The following is an 18,482-nucleotide window of genomic DNA, read 5'->3' on the forward strand; positions in this document are numbered from 1 at the left end:
TAACTGAAACTTCAGCTTTATTGTCCTATTTGAAAAGTATGTAATAGTTGTTGCATAATAAAATGGGGAAGCACAAAAGGCCCAAGAGGTTTGATTTAGAAACTGCCTGTTATCCCACTCCAGGGAAATATGCTAACCTTCGCCACAGCTATTCATCAGACTTTTCCTATGTATTTTTTTTAGCATAACTCAGATACCACAGTTATATAAACCCATATCCAACTTTTTCAATATATCATACCATTTCCCTCATATTAATAAAAATTATTTGTAAACATAAATTTAATGAGAGAATATTTCCTTTGTTGTTTTTTTGAGACAAGGCTTTCTCTGTGCAGCCCTGGCTGTCTTGGAACTCAGTCTGTAGACCAGGCTAGACTTGAACTCAGAGATCTTCCTGTCTCTGCCTCTCAAGTACTGGGATTAAAAGCATTCGCCACCACACCCAGCTTAATGAAAGCATATTTCATAAAAACATACTGTAGTGTATTTAAGCACCCTCCTAACAGCAAATACTTAGCTAAGAGAGCTAGTGTGAGGAGGCACACACAGTCAGGGCCACAGTGTCCTAAAAAGGCTGCTTTTGAGAACCCAGGAGGCTCTGCAGAGCTTGGGTGAGGCGGACAGAGGGAGCAGGTTCACAGGTCCTGGCCCAGACGCTCCAGCTCGCACAGAAGGAAGTCTATATCAGCCTGGACCAGTATGGGGTTGGCCACCACCATTCGAAAGAAGTTGGCCCGGGTCCCATGGGGCTGGTAGCCAATCATCATGGAGCCCTTCTTCACCATGCGCTCCTTGAGCACGGGCGCCACCTGTGGGCGATGGAGGGAGCGCTGGAGCCGCCTGTCGGGCTGCCCGGAGCCCCTGGTTCCAAAGGCTGTCTCCGCGCATCCTGCCACCTTCCGCTCACTCACCGCTCACACCCTCTCCACCACGTGCAGCCTGAGTTACCTTCTCTGTCTTCTGCTTTTTTCCGCCCTCTCCTCTCCCCAAGGAAACTGGAGCCGGGAACCGCGTCCAAGCAGACTCCCCTCTGACTCCCAGCACTGCTCCCCCTGGATCTCAAGCCTTCACCCTCAACTCCTTCTCTCCCCTCTTAGTGCCTGACATAGCTTGACCTGTACCACGTGACCCAGTGGTAACTAACAAAACACCCTGAACACAAGTATAAATAAACAGCTCCTCTTCTGCAGCGACAGCCCAGGAGGGCCGGGCACTGGTGCCGCTCCAGGTTCCTAAGGCGTCCAGAACTAATCCATTCTTTTTTTTGTTTTCCGAGACAGGGTTTCTCTGTGTCGTTTTGGTGCCTGTCCTGGATCTTGCTCTAAAAGCACACCTGGGGTGATCTTTCTAGGTTCTGTCCCCAGCACAGCGGCAAAGCTACAGACGTCTGTGTGCCGCACACGGGTGAGTCCCTCCGGTAACACCCTTCTGTGTCCTTACTTTCCGGAAACATACCCTTCTCCCCACCTGCACCCCACGAAGAAAGAAGCTCTGGAGACCTTGCCATCTCAAGAGCGAGGCCAGGACATGCTGTGCCAGGCACAGCCAGCAGAGGGCAGATATACACCAGCGGCTCAGTTCCCTGAATCAGGTCACCCAGAGGGCAGGCCTACCTGAGACAGCCTCTGGCTGTAATCTGGACTCTCCTTCTTCCCCCGCAGGCTGGGAGGCACAAACCAGAAGCACACATTGACAAACTCGGGCTGAGGGGAGGGATGAGGAAGGCATGAGCTGAGGAAGCGGGTGTTTCCCTGTGTCCACTCCTGGTCCTTTAGGAGGCTTCAGGTATGGAATGGGGGATGGGCATTCAAAGGACCCAGGAGTCCTACCTCCATGACCAACTCAAATCCTTGGCGCTTTTTTATCTCCTCCACCAGGTACCTGGGAATAAAGGGAGAGAAAGCACGGTGGAGGAAAGGCAGAGGCGTGGGGGGATGGACGGACGGACACATGACACGGACGGACACGGAAGAGACCCACAGAGGCACAAGGACGCCAATGGAGACTGGAAGACGAGATCTGGGGTCCTTCCACACTTACCGGGTGAGAGCAAAGGCCTGGTCGATGCGCTGCTCCAGCCCTTGCCCACCCTGGGCCTTCCACATAAGCCACAGCTTCAGACAGTCCACGCGACGGCCACACTGCACCACCTTGTCTCCAGTGTCCAGAGCCACGTCGTAGAACTTGTCCTGCTGGAAGAGGTAGTTGGCCTGGGACCCATGGCAGCGCTTGAGCAGGTTCTGTGGGGAAGGAGCCGTCAGAGCAGACCTTCCTACAGGGCGACACGGAGGGACCTCAACAGGGCCTCCCCTTCCCTCCCCCTGCACCTGGACAGCGCTGAGGACAGCTGCCCACCTCCCCTTCCCCCTCCCTGCAGTTGGGCAGCACTGAGGACAGCTGCCCGCCTCCCCTTCCCTCTCCCTGCAGCTGGGCAGCACTGAGAACAGCTGCCCGCCTCCCCTTCCCTCTCCCTGCAGCTGGGCAGCACTGAGGACAGCTGCCCGCCTCCCCTCCCCTCTCCCTGCAGCTGGGCAGCGCTGAGGACAGCTGCCCGCCTCCCCTCCCCTCTCCCTGCAGCTGGGCAGCGCTGAGGACAGCTGCCCGCCTCCCCTTCCCTCTCTCTGTGTTGCTCCCAACACCAGAGCTCTTCCCAAATTCTGCCCAGGATCCCTCTGACCGCAACTACGAGCTGGAAACCCTTTCTGTCCCATGAGAACAAGCCACCGGGCGCATGGGAGCCCGACACAGGGTTGGGGTGGCCACAGAAACTTGGTCTCAGTTGGGAGGGTAAAGGGAACACATTCAGGATAGACTCCTCCATGGTGAAATAGGGAAGCTAAGGAGGGCCGGGGTCTGGGGTGAGGGCAGACCCACCGAGGTGTCCCGGAGAAGAAGAGCAGAACACTGCAGCCCTGCACCGAGAAGCTTGTGAGGGTTCCAGGCCACGGAGTCAGCCCTGGGTGAGACAGAGCAAGGCTGGGTCAGTGGTTCCTCCTCCAACTGCCTAGCAGAGCCCTCCTCCCCTTCCAGATACCCAGTAAAGGGCCGACCCCTTCCCCAGCAGCCAGAAGGAAGTCCCATGCCTGCCCTCCCTCTAACCATCAATCAATCATCTTTCCAGTTTTCATCCCACCCCTCCCCAGCTTCCCTAGTTTGTGACTATTGTGAGGACCAAAGATTTGAGGGGAGGGATTCGGGAAGGAGGCTGTATGCACCTCTGGATCCCATCCAGGAGATGCCTGTGTGTCCGGGACAGCAGGACGCTCCCACCCCAGGCAGCCTGTGGAGCAGGAGGAACAGCGTGGGTCTTGGCCTCAGTGGGGCCCACCCTACCCCCTCGACCCGAGTCTCACTCACATCCACATGAAACCATAATCCGTGACGCTGGCAAACATCGGCAATCGCATCCAGAGGGTCAAAGGCCCCTAGCACGGTGGTACCAGAGGTGGCACTGACCAGAAACGGCACAGAGCCCTGTTGCCAAAAGGTAGAGGAGAAAGAGTCATCGGTAAAGCTGTTCGGACTCGGGTGATGTGCCCTACATTCTCTGCATGCCTGTCCCCAGCCCTGCACCAACCTCCTCTGCAATCTGCGGGCAGGGACACTAGGGTTCACAGACACAGCAGAACCTAGGTCCACCCGTTTCCGAGGTTTGTTCTCTTTCACTTTTAGTGCTGGGCTGGACAGACAGCTCAGTCAGTAAAGATAACTGCCTTGCAAATACGTGGACCTAAGTTCGATTCCCAGAACCTATGTAAACACACACACACACACACACACACACACACACACACACACACACACACACACACGGGAGACAGAGATAGGCAGGCCCTGGGGCTTGCTGGCCACCCAGCCTAGCTTAGCTGGTGAGCTCCAGGCAGTAAAAGATCATCTCAAAAAGCAAGGTGGAAGGCTCCTGGGGAGCAACCCCAGAGGGTGATGTTAGAGTTCCACGTGCACTCCAGGACACATGCACACGAACACACACACAAACATAAGCACGGAACGTCTTACTGAAGAGGCATACTGAAAAGCCCCACACTACAAAGCTCATACCAACATCAGATCAGTGATTAAAAACCTTAGCCTACCCCAAAGAGAAGCCCAAGCATGGACAGCTTCACTGATGAATTCTATCAAACATTTAAAAACTAAACACTGCTGGGTTGGAAAGGTAGCTCAGCAGTCAAGAGCACAGAACCAGCTGCGCTTCCAGAGGATCCACACATACATAAAATAAATCTTAAAGCAATAAAAGCACTGGCTGCTCTTCCAGAGAATCCAGGTTCAAGCTCCCACATGACAGCTCACAACTGTCTGTAACTCCATTCTCAGGAGATTCAGCACCCTCTTCTGGCCTCCCTGGGCACCAGGCACACACATGGCATATAGATATACATACAGGCAAACCACACATACATATAAAAATAAAATTAAAATAAAAAACAATAAATAGATATTACCAGTTTACAAATACTTCCTCCCCGCAAACAGAATGCATAAAACCAACTAGAGCTGGAGACCGAGACAGCTCAGTGCAAGGGCACTTACCTAGCTCACCTGAGGTCTTAAGCAGAATCTCCAAAACCAACCATACAAAAAGCAAACAGCAATAACAAAACACATCAAGCAACTGTGCGCACACACAAAGGAACGTGAACACAAAAATGAAACCAAGAAGCTGGCATTGACGGTGCATGCCTTTAATCCCAACACTTGGGAAGCAGAGGCAGGAGGATCTCTGTGAGTTTGAGGCCAGCCTGGTCTAAATGGAGAGCTCAGGACAGCCAGAGCTACACAGTGAGATCCTGTCTCAAAAAAACAAAAGAAACTAAGAAAATAATCTCCTGTAGCCAGGCCTGGTGGTGCTAAGCTTATCATCGAAGCTATTCAAGCAGCTGAGGAGGATTGTCACGTTCAAAGCCAGCCAGGGCTACAAGGAGAAACCCTCTCTCAAAAAAAAAAAAAAAAAAAAAAACCATCAATCAGCCAATCAGCTAATTAATTAAAGTCCCAAAAGAGAGCTCTGGGGATAGTTCGGTGATGGAGCACTCACTTGGAACGTTCAATGCCCTAGGTCCCATCGCCAGTACTAAACACATACACACAAAACCAAAGTTACAAAAAGTCAAAAGACCTGCAGGTGTGGCTCCACACTCTGTGATTCTGGCACTTGGATTTAGAGGCAGGAGGATCAGGAGTTCAAGGCCAGCCTGGGTTACACAGCACTCTGTCTAAAAAAGACCTAACTGTAAGAATTTAAATTATGCTGTGTGTGGTGGTACATGCCTTTAATCTCAGCACTTGAGAGGCAGAGTCAGGTGGGTATCTTTGAGTTCAAGGCCAGTGTGATATGGGTTCCAGGCCATTGAGGGCTACATACTTAGACACAGTATCAAAAAATAAAAAACAAAAATAATGTAAATTATAGGGAACTGGGCAGATGGCTCAGCAGTGAACATTTATTATGAACACTTGCTGCTTCCAGCAGACCTGAGTTCAACCTCGGCACCCACACTGGATGACTTATAACTACCTGTAACTCCAGTTCCACATGATCCAACACCCTCTCTGGTCTCCACGGGCACTGCACTCACATGCACATGCACACACAGACATATATACACATAATTAATTAAAAGTATAAAACACTTAAAATATTAAAAGAAACTTTGTGCTTTTTGTTTAAGTAAGATACGATATCCAAAGCACAAGGAACCAATGCAGGGCTGGGGTGGGCAGCAGGACGGCCAGAAGTAATGGTGTTTGCCACCATGTCTGACGGTTTGTGTGACTCCTGAGCCCCCCACGATGGAAGGACAGAACTGACTCTCTGACCTCCATATGCATACTTAAGACGCTGAGGCAGGAGGATCACTCCAAGTTTGAAGTCAAGCTGGGCTACACAAGAGGACCTTGACTCAAGAAAAAAAAATTTTTTAATGGAATTATCAGTAGGTTCCACTTCTGGTATGAATCCTCCAAACCACAAGCGGAGTGCTATGGTCTTGGTATGTTTATTTCTTTTTTTTTTTTTTAAAGATTTATTTATTTATTATGTATACAGTGTTCTGTCTGCATATACACTTGCAGGTCAGAAGAGGGCACCAGATCTCATTACAGATGGTTGTGAGCCACCATGTGGTTGCTGGGAACTGAACTCATGACCTCTAGAAGAGCAGCCAGTGCTCTTAACCTCTGAGCCATCTCTCCAGCCCCTGGTCTTGGTATGGTTTTAAGTGTGTCACTGTGAACTATTAAGAGAGTAGAAATTTAATCCAACCGTGATGCTGGGGGTGGGAGTGGGGTGCCTGGCCTTACTTAAGGTCACTGGGTGGCCCTTATGGTTACCTCTATAGTTGAGTAAGAAGGAGAGACCAGAGGAGACACCCACACCTGGTCCCTGTCTCTTACCATGTGATGTCCAGTACTGACTCTGTGCTCTGCCAGCAAGAAGGCCATCACCAGGTTTAAGCCTTGAACCTTGGACCAGAGCTGGGAGCCAAAATAAACCTCTTTTCTTTATTAAGTTACCCCGCTTAGGTACTTCACTGTGCTAACTAGAAGTAGACTAACACGGGGTCTTAAAGAGGTAGTTGTCCAGAACAGCATTATCTGCAATACCTGGAGTGCAGTCCTGGTGTCCTGGATCTCGCTATGTAGTCCAGGCTGGCCTTGAACTCAGATCTGCCTGCCTCGGCCTGCCAAGTGCTGGGATTAAAGGCCTGTGCTACTGCCACCCAGCAGAAATCAAGTTTTAACACACAAACTTTCAGACAGACTCAAACCATATCCAAGTCGCAGTAATCTGGACTGCCCTCTACAAACGTAGTAATGCCCCCCACCCCCCACCCCGCCACTGTCACAAAACAAAGTGAAAGCAGATCTGCACACTTCCAAATGTCCTCTCGATGACAGAGGGGAGTTGAAGGCAGCCCCCGCCCCAAGAACGTCCACCCAGATGGGGAGGGCTGTGTGGGGAGTGGAACATTCTAGCAGGGAAGTGGCTCTCTCAGCTCTCCAGCATCAGCGCCAGCGCAAGCTCGGGATGTCCTTGTCTGGCCACCGCCTGACGCATGCCTCTTCTCCCTTCAGTCTCAAGCACCGTTCCTGAGGGTGTCCTACCCCACCGCTCTCACCTCCTGACTTGATTTTACCAATGCTCCTGTCGACCTCTGGGACAGCAAACATACAATCGTTTTACAAGGATCGATGAGTGTCGGTCCTCCTTACACTAATAAAAATAATCTATCAAAATAAAAAGTGAGGTGGAGAGATGGTTCAATGGTTAAGGGAACTCACTGCTCTTGCAGAGGACCCAGGTTCAGTTCCCAGCACCCACATGATGGCTTACAACCACCTGTAACTCTAGTTCCAGGGGATCTGACATCCTTTTCTGATCTCCATTGGCTCCTGAACACACACACACACACACAGTAAATATGATAGGTAATATCTATAATGATGATAGATACATGTCTGATAAGCACATGGCAAGATTCTCAATACCATTAATTAAATAAGGAAATGAAAATCAAACTATGGGGGGGGGCCCGCGCGCACGGGCGGCAGCACCGGCACACGCCTTTAATCCCAGCACTCAGGAGGCAGAGGCAGGTGGATCTCTGTGAATTTGAGGTCAGTCTGGGCTACAGAGTGAGTTCCAAGACAAGCAGGGCTACACAGAGAAACCTTGTCTCAAAAGCAAAAAACAAATAATTAAGAAAGGATGGTAGAGGTAGAGATGGCTCAGAGGTTAAGAGCACTGCTTGGTCTTCCAAAGGTCCTGAGTTCAATTCCCAGCAACCACATGGTGGCTCACAACCACCTGTAATGAATTCTGATGCCCCCTTCTGGCCTGCAGGGATATGTGCAGCCAGAACACTGTATACATAATAAATAAATTAAATTAAAAAAAAAAAAGAAAAGAAAGGATGGTAGGAAGGAAAGAGAAAGGGGGGCAGTGAGGAAGGGAGGGAGGGGGAGAGAGAGAGAGAGAGAGAGAGAGAGAGAGAGAGAGAGAGAGAGAGAGAGAGAGAGAACCAAGAAAAGAAAGAAGGGAAGGAAGGAAGGAAGGAAGGAAGGAAGGAAGGAAGGAAGGAAGGAAGGAAGGAAGGAAGGAAGGAAGGAAGGAAACATGTTAGGAATCCCTACCCCTAGCTGGGAACTACCAACAGTTGACAGCTTCCGAGAGGAGGGTCAGTTTTCTTTAAGGGTGTAGCACTTGGAACCAAACTCCAATGGGAGCATAAAGTGGAATCAGTCGCTACTTTATAACAATAACAACAACAACGATGATGAAGAAGAGGACATAGGTTGAAGATGCTGCTTTTTGGAGGACTGAGTTCAATTCCCAGCACCCATGTCAGGTTGGAGATGCTGCTCTTCTGGAGGACTGAGTTCAGTTCCCAGCACCCATGTCAGGTTGGAGATGCTGCTCTTCTGGAGGACTGAGTTCAGTTCCCAGCACCCATGTCAGGTTGGAGATGCTGCTCTTCTGGAGGACCGAGTTCAGTTCCAAGCACCCATTTCAGGTAGCTCACAACTGTCTGTAACTTCAACTCCACGGGTATCTTGATGCCTTTGGACGCTACACGTGCCTACACTCGTTTGCACACACCCACACACAAACACACCATTTAACTATAAAAACACTGGGGCTGGAGAGATGGCCAAGAGCACTGGCTGCTCTTTCAGAGGACCCAGGTTCGATTCCCAGCACCCACATGGCAGCTCACGACTGTAACTACAGTTCCCAGGGACCTGGACTCTGTATGCACTGCATGTACACACTACGCAGATATACATGCAGGCAAAACACCCATCCACATAAAATACAAATGAATAAACTTTAAAAATAGCTCTTTTAAAAAAGAGAGGTGGACTGGAGAGACGGCCAGCAGTTGGGAGCACTCCCGGCTCTTGCGGGAGGTTGGTACCCAGCACCCGCACGGTGCTCTCAACCATCTGTAACTCCAGCTCCAGGGGATCTCATGCTCTCCTTTGGCCTGGGCAGGCACCAGGCATGCACACGGTTATATATAAAGACAAAGATTAATTTAAAATATAACGAAAGACAAAGTTGGGAGGAAATGGGGAAAGGCACAGCACACGGAAGGAGTCATGGGGAAGCCTGGGGTTAACATGATCAAAATACATTGTATGCACATATGAAAGTCTCAAAAAAATAAACTTTTTTGTTAACTTAATTTTTTTAATGTATATTTTGTCTGCGTGTATGTCTGTGTAGACATGTGCGTGCAGTGTCTGTAGAGTCCGGATCCCCTGGAACTGGAGTTACAGACAGTTGTGAGCTGCTATGTGGGTGCTGGGAATTGAACCCAAGTCCTCTGAAAGAGCAACCAGTGCTCTTAGCCACTGAGCCATGAAACTTTTTTTTTTTTTTAAAAAGAGGAGGAAAATGTTTCTTCTCCAGAAGGAAAAAACAGGTTAGCACTCCCTCAGCGATTAAATAAGCAATTCCACTCCTAGATATACAACCAAAAACAGAAAAAAGAAAAGAAAAAAGAAAGAAAAAGAAAAGCTCTGGGTGGTGGTGGCTCAGGCCTTTAATCCCAGCGTTTGGAAGGCAGTGGCAGGCATGTTCACATCAAAGCCTGGGCACCGATGTTCACAGCAGCATTATTCACGGTTGCTAAAAAGTGGAAACCACTCAAAGGTCCATCCGCTGGGAGATGGTTGTATAAAATGTAGCAAAACCGTATCATGAAAATTATTCAGCTGTAAAAAGGAACAAACACAGATGAACTTGAGGACATTATACTAAATAAAAGAAATTCTTTGCAAAAGGCCAGAATTAAAGTCCGGTGATGGTGGCGCACGCCTTTGATCCCAGCGCGTGGGAGGCAGGAGCAGAGGTAGGCAGATCTCACTGAGTTCAAGGTCAGCCTGGTCGCCAAAGCAAGTTCCTGGATAGCCAGGACTGGCATACAAAGACACCTTGTCTCAAAAAACCAAACAAAAACCAAACCAAACCAAACAAAAAAAGCCAGAAATATTCCTAATTCCAGCATAGAGAAGCTCAGAGGCACTGTGCTGGTCACTGGCTGCCCAGACCTTGGGGGGGGGGGGGTGGAAAATTGTGGTGCATGGGGATGATGATGAAGATGGCAACAGTTGTGTGGCCCCCCACCCCACCCCCACCTGTAATGACAGCACTGAGTGAGCTAAGGCAGGGAGATCAAGCTTGAGGCCAACATGAGCCACATACTGAGTTCAAAGACAGCAGCTAATGTCTGTCTAGTGCATCCATGTCCAGGAGTGAGGGTAAGCACTCTGCACACTAATGAATTTAATCCTTCAACAGCTTATGTAGTGACTTCTGTAGTACATCCATTTCACAAAGGAAGAAACTGACCAAACAGACCTGTCGTAATTCATCTTCTTATCTACCTGCAGTGCATTCCTGCTGAGCTCCTGGCCTGGCTCCAGAGAGCAGCACCTAGCCCTACACCTTCCTTTGTTTAACCACATCTTTGTTTGTTTTTGTTTTTTGACACAGGGTTTCACTGTGTAGCCTTGGAGCCTGTCCTGGAACTCACTCTGTAGATCAGGCTGGCCTCGAACTCACAGAGATCCGCCTGCCTCTGCCTCCTGAGTGCTGTGCGCCACCACCGCCCTTAACCACACCTTTTGTTGGTTTCTCTTATGTGAATGCCCTATGTGAATCTTGTCTGAGGGTCAAGGATCAGAGAGCCCCCCAAGGATCAAAGGACCATGCAAAACGTGGTCCAGGAAACCTGGAAAACCCAGGTACCTAATAAATCAAGGAATGTGCACTTGGCATTTGGTCTCTGGGAGCTCCTTTCAGGTTGCTTTCTGGCTAAACTGTAATAGAGAGAAAATAAATATGCCCTGGGCGAAAGGAAAGTGCTTCAGTCCCTCGAGGCTGGACCCCCCTGCAGCCATGAAAGGCTAGATTCATCCTTAAGATGCCTCTGAGTCTTCATTCCACGGACCCGCCTGAACCCACACACCCATGACGGGACACACAACGACATCTACCAATGGGCATTAAATTGTTTTCATTTCATACTCTGTTCCAGTAAATGTCCTCATGCACAGAAGTCTATGAGCTTGTGATAATTAACAACAATTCTCTGAACAGAGGACCTCTGAATCTGCGGGCAGATATATTTAAAAATTGTGCACGGCACCAAACACACCCCACCTGGAGGCGAGAAGTAACGGCCCACCTTCTCCCCCACGGCAGCAACGCTCATCAAAGCCTGTACATCCTTCTCAGTGTCTCCCTGTACTGACTCTCGGTCCACAGAAACCTTCCACACTATGTATGCTTCGGGCACCTACCATGTCCCCACAGGGCTGCTTGGGATCCCCTTGGAAATTCAGAACCTAACCCACCTGCAAGTCTCTGCAGAGACCCCGACACTAACGGGTGTGGAAATAAAGGAGTGGGTGAGCGGTATCGCGAGCAGGAAGAACCCAAACCACCTTTCATGAGGGGAGGAGGGCCCGCCCCACAACCCAGTGACCTCACTCACCTCAGCCTCGGCCAGACTAATCTGCCTCTCCAGATCCTCAGGGATCATTTTCCCTCTGAAAGAGAAAGCCGGGTGAGTGGACAAAGTGCAGGTACTCCAGACCAGGAGAGGTCACCAGACACAGCCGGGTAAGGCAAAGAAGCAACAGAGGAGCACACTAACACCTCAGAGCACAGGCTGGGGATGCGAGTGGGCACCGGGAAGCGGGAGCGGCAAGATTCTGAAAGGAGGGCAGGCAGGAGAGGTGCACAGGATGAGGGCCCGAGGCCAGCGCGTTTTCATAAGTAGGTGACACACGGCGCCAGGCCGGGTCAGGGCCATGTCGGCAGAAGGACCTTCACCTCTCATCAGCCTTGACCACTCGGACACTGTCGGTGCCAAGTCCCAGAAAGGCAGCTCCCTTACTGATGGAGTAGTGGCACTGTGGAAGGAAGAATGCAGAGGGCGAGTTAGCATGACCTGAGCTGCCTGGAGCTGCGGCCCAGGGGCTGAGGATGGGGAGGGCAGAGACAGGTAAGAGCTGTGTGAGCTGCAACTGATGGGACCTTGCGGCCAGGGCTTTCAAGTGTTCACGTGAAGGGATTGTGTTGGATCTGAGTTAAATAAAGACTCAGAGCTGGTGGGGCCTGAGACTGCATTTCTGATAGCCCCCCCCCCCCAGGTGATGTCCATGCTGCTGGACCGTGAACCCCGGAAGTGAAACCTGTGCTACTGCACTTGTCTTTCCCTACTTCCAAGAGGGCAAAAATGAGAATGCACACGTATTTGGCCTCCTTGGAAGGAAGCACACCCACCGGAGGGCAGGAAGAAGACTTGTAGGGTCTCTGACTGAGCTGAAGATTAGACTCAGGAGTCAGGGTCGGGCCTGTGACTCTTCCCTACCTCCTTGGATGTGAAGAGGGCCAGGGGTGGCAGTGCCCGGAGGCCTCTCTGCTTGCAGTCTGGGAAGCGCTGATAGCGGGCCAGATTCATGGCGTACATGTTCGAGATGGAGCCGCCTGCCACAGAGGGGGGGTCAAGGCTTCAGTTTCCTTCCCCGACCTTTCTACCCAGAACTCATCACAGAAGCAGGCATCACATTAGCTCCCGAGCCATGAATTCCCAGGATTCACAAACAGCACAGGAGCCAGAAGAGCCCCAGGATCAGAAGACACCCCCTACACCCCCTGAGCTGCCCACTAGGCTCACTTTTCCCATGATGGCCTCCAGAGCATTTCTGACCAATGCCAGGATAAAGGGACTGGGAAGCCTCTCCAAGGTCCAGCCCAGTGGAACCAGAGAGGAAACAGCCATCGCCCTCCACACTACTTGCACAGAATAGGAGAAAGTAGAGGAGGTGAACCCTTGACAAAGACCCAAGAATGGCCCCCTTCTCACATACCAGGACAGAAGACCCCATCCCCAGAGTTCCAGCCCACCAGGGCACGGAGTTTCTTCAGCACCTCCTCTTCCATGAGCACAAACACAGGGGCAATCTCATATGTGTACCTGCCAGAGGACGTCAGTGAGAAGGAAGGCTGACGTGGAAGTACTGCCCAGCTGAGGCTGCAAACTAGGGGAGTCAGAGGGGGTGAGGGACCCAAGAGAGAAACTGGTGGGGGTCAAAGAACCAGAGAGCTCACATGAGAAAACCTGGGGTCACAAGGCATGAGGAGGTTGGACGACAGAAGCCCAGAGGACAGACAGGAGGGAGGACATTCTGTCAAGAGGCATTTGTAGAAAACAGTGGCAAGGGGCAGAAACCACTCTCTTCCACCCAGACGACCCTTCCCCAGCAAACCCAAGTCCTTTGTAGAAAGAGGACATTAGATGGCTCACTGGCTGGTGTTGAGGGTTTCTGTGATGATGCGGCCAGCCAGAGCATGGGGATCTAACCCTGAGAAGAGCTGGTTGAAGAACCGGGGGTGACCTGGAGAAGGGGGAGCAGGCAGGGGTCTCAGGGTGGAGCTGGGGACTGGGGCCAGAAACCCCTCCCGCCGGGTTCCCGGGCACACCAGTCTTGACACTGTAGTGAATCACGGCCCGGCAGCGCTCCAGGATCCGCTCCCGAGACTCGCCCTGGCTCTGCAGCTCCAAATCCAGCAGCTGCTTCAGCTCTTCAGGCTCCTTCCATTCACAGACCTAGGAGGAGGGGCCAAGACGCAAGGATTTTAGACCTTGGCTGAGATCCAGCCATACTGTAACAGATGCAAGGCATCATCAACTCCCAATGAAAATAGGTCAAGAATGCTTTCTTTCACAAGTGTACCCAAGCAAGGGGAAATGAAGGACGAAAGCGCGATCCAGAGCGCAGATCTTGAGACATGGGTGAACTCGCTGGAGTCAAGTTTACAAGACGGTGGGAGGAGGAAGAGGAAGAAGGAAAAAGTCCCACCTTCTCGGAGGCACTGGTCCCTTTGCGAATGGCCTCATCTACGACAATCCCAAACACATCCCGGAGCAAGGCCTCCACAGCCATGGGATCCCCATGCAGGGCAGTGAGTGGTCTTGAGGCAGCCATCGGGATGAAATCTGCAAGCAGAGTGGAACGGTTCCCCATTCAGTCCGTGCCCCACTGGACCCAACACGCAAGACTTTCTACTTGGTAAAGGTCCAAGGTCCTGGCTAAGTACAGAGGAGGGCAGGTGGCAGCATCCAAGGAGAGAGCGGGAGGCAGCCGATGCTAAGTAGGTGGGATCGGCGGCCACCGTCTACCTAAGGCAGAGACACAGCACTTACCTTTCTGCCCAGGTCTATGTTCAGATGAGCTGGTGACAAGGTACACCATGGACTTTTCGGAATAATAGGACCAAGACAGCGGAGAGAGTAGAGTAAAGCCAGAAGTCACATGGCTGTGGCATAACTCTCATGACCCTTGCCCGGAAGAGAACTTTCACAGATTTGGGACAGGGACAGCTGGCTAGGTGCCCTGAATAATCATTAGCTGACAGAAGGGTGGGGGCATGAAGAACAAGGCAAAGGCAGGGGGCGCATCTACCTCAGGGTAGATCATGAGTGGAGACTCTAGTCCAGGGGATGGGGGAAGGCTGGAGGAAGGTGAGGCAAACAGCCCAGGAAGGGCCTGAGATGTGAGAGTCAAACCATTCGACTTCTGAGACTGCAAAACTATTCTAGTTTCTCCTCTTATTTTCTTCTTCTTCTTCTTCTCCTCCTCCTCCTCCTCCTCCTTCCTTTCTTTCTCTCTCTCTGAGAGGTTTCTCTGTGTAGCCCTGGCTGTCCTAAAACTTGCTCTGTAGCTGGCCTCAAACTCACAGAGATCCACCTGCCTCTGCCTCCTGAGTGCTGGAATTAAAGGTGTGCACCACCACCACCTGGCTAATTTTCTTTTTCTTCTTCTTTTTTAGGGTTGCATGTATCCCAGGCTGGTCGCCAACTTGATATGTGGCCAACAATGATTTTGAACTCATCTTCCTGCATCTACCTCTCAAGGGCTAGGATTATAGGAATGAGCCACACCATACCCAGTTTATATCATCCTGGGACTCAGACCCAGGGCTTTGTACCTGCTAGGCAAGCACTGTACCAACTGAGCTACATCCATACCCTAGCCTCCCCCATCCCCCTTCTATCTTTAGACGGAGACTTAGACGTAGCCCAGGCTTTCCTTAAAACCAAACTCCTCCTGCTTCAGCCTCCAAGAACTGTGGTGAACAGGCCTATGCTGTCAAGCCTGCTCTGTCCTGGCTTTGGAAGTCCTCTCACAGGAGACCACGCTGAGGAAGCACTGTGTCACACAAGCATGCTCTCTTGCCATCCATGCTAGGAATGAGACAGCCCCTGCCCTGACAGAGGACACAGACAGGCATGCAACAATAGCATAGGGCCTGATGGATCCTGACCCTAAGTGTCCTCAGAATTCAGAAAAGAAGTCCCAGGAGGCTGAAGTCCGGGGAGATCTGTGGATGAAAGTGCGGCTGAGAGGCTGAGACTTGAGTCTGGGCAGCAGAAACAGAGCAGGGAAACAGGAGGTGAGAAGCACTGGAACAGAAGGAAGACCATGAGCTGCTATGGGGATGAGCAAGGCTGGTTAACTCAGGCAGGAACCGGCCAGCTGGGACGCAGGAGCAAAGGTGAGTGTGTTACGGCAAGCCTTAGGCATCAACCAGACCCAGGAATCTAATCTCACCCTGCAGAAAATGAAGTCACTACAGGACTCTGTAGCAAGTCTTATAATTAAATTGATGCTGATAGCTAGTTGTGCTGGTTCAAGTCTCCAACCACAACTGGAAGCAGAGGCAGGAGGATCGTGGCAAGTTCCAGGCCAGTTAGCACCACATACAAAGACCCTGACTAGCAAAGACAAAAACAAAACAAGAGTTAGAATGGGAAAGATGAGCTGGGTGGTGGTGGTGGTGGTGGTGGTGGTGGTGGTGCACACCTTTAATGCCAGCACTCTGGAGACAGTGGCAGATGGGTCTCTGTGAGTTTAAGGCCAGCCTGGTTCTCAGAGCTAGTTCCAGGACAATCAGGGATACACAGAGAAACCCTGTCTCAAAAAAATTATATATATAATTATATATATGAAAACTGATGCTTTCAGCTGATGTGTGTAGGCCCACTCACTACTACAATCCTAGTGCTTAGGAAGTTGAGGCAGGAGGATAACCATGAGTTTGAGGCTAGTCAAAACTACATAGAAAGCCCTGTCTTAAAAAAAGGAAGAAAGGAAGGAAGGAAGCGAGCAAAGAGAGAAAAGAAAGGAAAAGAGAGAGAGAAAGAGCAAGCTGGGTGGTGGCCTACGCCTTTAATCCCAGCACTCGGGAGGCAGAGGTGCCAGTCAAGTCTACAAATGGAGTTCCAGGACAGCCAGAGCTGTTACACAGAAACTTCTCAAAAAACAAGAGAGAGACAGAGAGAGAGAGAGAGAGAGAGAGAGAGAGAGAGAGAGAGAGGGAGGGAGGGAGGGAGGGAGGGAGGGAGGGAGGGAGGGAGGGAGGGAGGGAGAGAGAGAGAGAGAGGGAGAGAGAGAGAGAGAGAGAGAGAATATGAATGAATGAATATAAAACTAATGCTCAAGAGGCCAGTGTGGTGGTATTGTGTTCCCTAAAATATTGTGCACCCTAATAAACTTATCTGGGGTCAGAGAACTGAACAGCCACTAGATACAGAGGCTAGAAAATGGTGGCACTCACGCCTTTAATCCTAGCATTCCAGAGGCAGAAATCCATCTGGATCTCTGTGAGTTCAAGGCCACATTGGAAAGTCAGGCATGGTGACACACGCCTTTAATCCCAGAAAGCAAGCCTTTAATCCCAGGGAGTGATGGTAGAAGGCAGAAAGTTATATAAGACGTGAGGACCAGAAACTAGAAGCATTTGGCTGGTTAAGCATTTGGCTGGTTAAGCTTTTAGGTTTTGAGCAGCACAGTTCAGCTGAGATTCATTCTGGATGAGGACTCAGAGGCCTCCAGTCTGAGGAGACAAAACCAACTGAGGATCCGGCGAGGTGAGGTAGCTGTGGCTTGTTGTGCTTCTCTGATCTTCCAGTTCACCCCAATACCTGGCTCAGGTTTGATTTTATTAATAAGACTCTTTAAGATTCCTGCTACAGGCCAGTTTTTGGCAGCAGGACCCAAGGAGAACTGATAGGCAAGGAGCAGACTACACCAGGTTTGGTCATTCTCTGGGTTACACTGCTTCTGACAAGGTCTCTGTTGAAGGAAATGGAAGACTCAGAGATGACCGTGGAGTTCTGTACTTGGGTGACTGGAAAAGTTATAACCCCAGGACAAATGTGAAGGCAAGAGGAAGAAACCGGAATGAAAGTGAAGGAGAGACTTCCTTCCTGCAAGTGTCCATCCAAGTGAAGCCTTCCTGAGACAGAGATCTGCCCTCAGGGAGGCCCAGCTAGAGCTCCAGTGAGATGACCAGGGAGCTGAATCTTTGTAATGCTCAGAGGACGGTTGAGGGAGAGCGCCAACACTGAGGTTTGAGGAACCCCAGGAGAGGGCAAGCAGGTCTGAACACAGCCACTTTCCTGAGTGCGACTGCTCAGGCGTAATCCACTGTCTGCATTCACTGGGTCTGGGGAAGTGGGAGCACTAGCCGGGACGTGAGATGGGGGGGGTCAGCTCTTCAACACCACTCTGCCAGCTCCCCCACCCCAACAGTGGCCAACACGGCGTACCAAGGTCAAAAGACTAATTAAACAGGCAAACGGGGCTAGGGTAGATTCAGAGCTTGCCTACCACATATAAGACCCTGGGCTCCATCCCCAGCGATACAAAAACAAACAAGATATGGGTGACCTCATATTAGTATGCACAGAGCTTCCTCACTGTTCTTTATGTAACAGCTTTATGGAGACACATTTTACATACCACAGAGCACATCCCTTTATCCAGGGGTTTTAGTATAGCCACAGACTCGGGCAAGCACCACCACTGCCTAACTCCAGAACCTTTTCCTCATCCCAGGGATAAACTCACTGGCAGTCACTGGTTCCTCCCACCCAAACCTCTGGCAACCACAAATCCACCTGCTGTCTCTACAGATTTGCCATGCTGTGCACATCCCCATCCCCGTCCTCCCCCCCACCCCCACCCCCACTCCCAGACAGGGTTTCTCTGTGTGGTTTTGGTGCCTGTCCTGGATCTTGCTCTGTAGACCAGGCTGGCTTCGAACTCAGAGTCCCACCTGGCTCTACCTCCCGAAGGGGCGTGCGCCACCATCACCTGGCCTGTGCAGGTCTCTTAAAAAGCAGCATACAGTATGTGGGGTTTCATAACTGGCTTCTTTTACTTGGCACATTGTTTTAAAGACCGTAGCATGAGGCAGTATTTCACTCCTTTTATGACTGGTTCATACTCTTTGCAGGTACACTATGTACTTTGCTTGGCCATTTGTAAGTTCCTAAACATTTCGGTCATTTTTGCCATTTGGCTCTGATGAATAATGCTGCTATGAACGTTTGTGTACAAGTTTTTGTGTGGGCATGTGTTTTCAATTCCCC

General features: G+C 50.7%; 1 protein-coding gene across 3 annotated transcripts in view; it reads right to left on the reverse strand.

The window, feature by feature from the left end:
* Window positions 1–18,482, reverse strand: part of Csad (cysteine sulfinic acid decarboxylase) — a 25,971-nt gene continuing 7,489 nt past the window's right edge. For 2 of the 3 annotated variants that reach the window (XM_006981858.4, XM_016000416.3), the window contains exons 2-15: window positions 13,906–14,042; window positions 13,526–13,652; window positions 13,350–13,440; window positions 12,913–13,019; window positions 12,414–12,529; window positions 11,873–11,952; window positions 11,532–11,586; window positions 3,361–3,477; window positions 3,219–3,283; window positions 2,878–2,959; window positions 2,044–2,243; window positions 1,833–1,884; window positions 1,617–1,706; window positions 1–812 (exon numbers count right to left, since the gene is read on the reverse strand). In XM_006981858.4, coding sequence (XP_006981920.2) covers window positions 639–812; window positions 1,617–1,706; window positions 1,833–1,884; window positions 2,044–2,243; window positions 2,878–2,959; window positions 3,219–3,283; window positions 3,361–3,477; window positions 11,532–11,586; window positions 11,873–11,952; window positions 12,414–12,529; window positions 12,913–13,019; window positions 13,350–13,440; window positions 13,526–13,652; window positions 13,906–14,031 — 1,482 coding nt within the window. In that variant the 5' untranslated portion in view covers window positions 14,032–14,042 and the 3' untranslated portion in view covers window positions 1–638. Of the gene's footprint in view, window positions 813–1,616; window positions 1,707–1,832; window positions 1,885–2,043; window positions 2,244–2,877; window positions 2,960–3,218; window positions 3,284–3,360; window positions 3,478–11,531; window positions 11,587–11,872; window positions 11,953–12,413; window positions 12,530–12,912; window positions 13,020–13,349; window positions 13,441–13,525; window positions 13,653–13,905; window positions 14,043–14,249; window positions 14,386–18,482 lie in introns of those variants that run through there. The other variant, XM_016000415.3, reaches the window with a different exon arrangement.

The sequence above is a fragment of the Peromyscus maniculatus genome, chromosome 20, assembly GCF_049852395.1.
Source record: "Peromyscus maniculatus bairdii isolate BWxNUB_F1_BW_parent chromosome 20, HU_Pman_BW_mat_3.1, whole genome shotgun sequence".
NCBI lineage: Eukaryota > Metazoa > Chordata > Mammalia > Rodentia > Cricetidae > Peromyscus > Peromyscus maniculatus.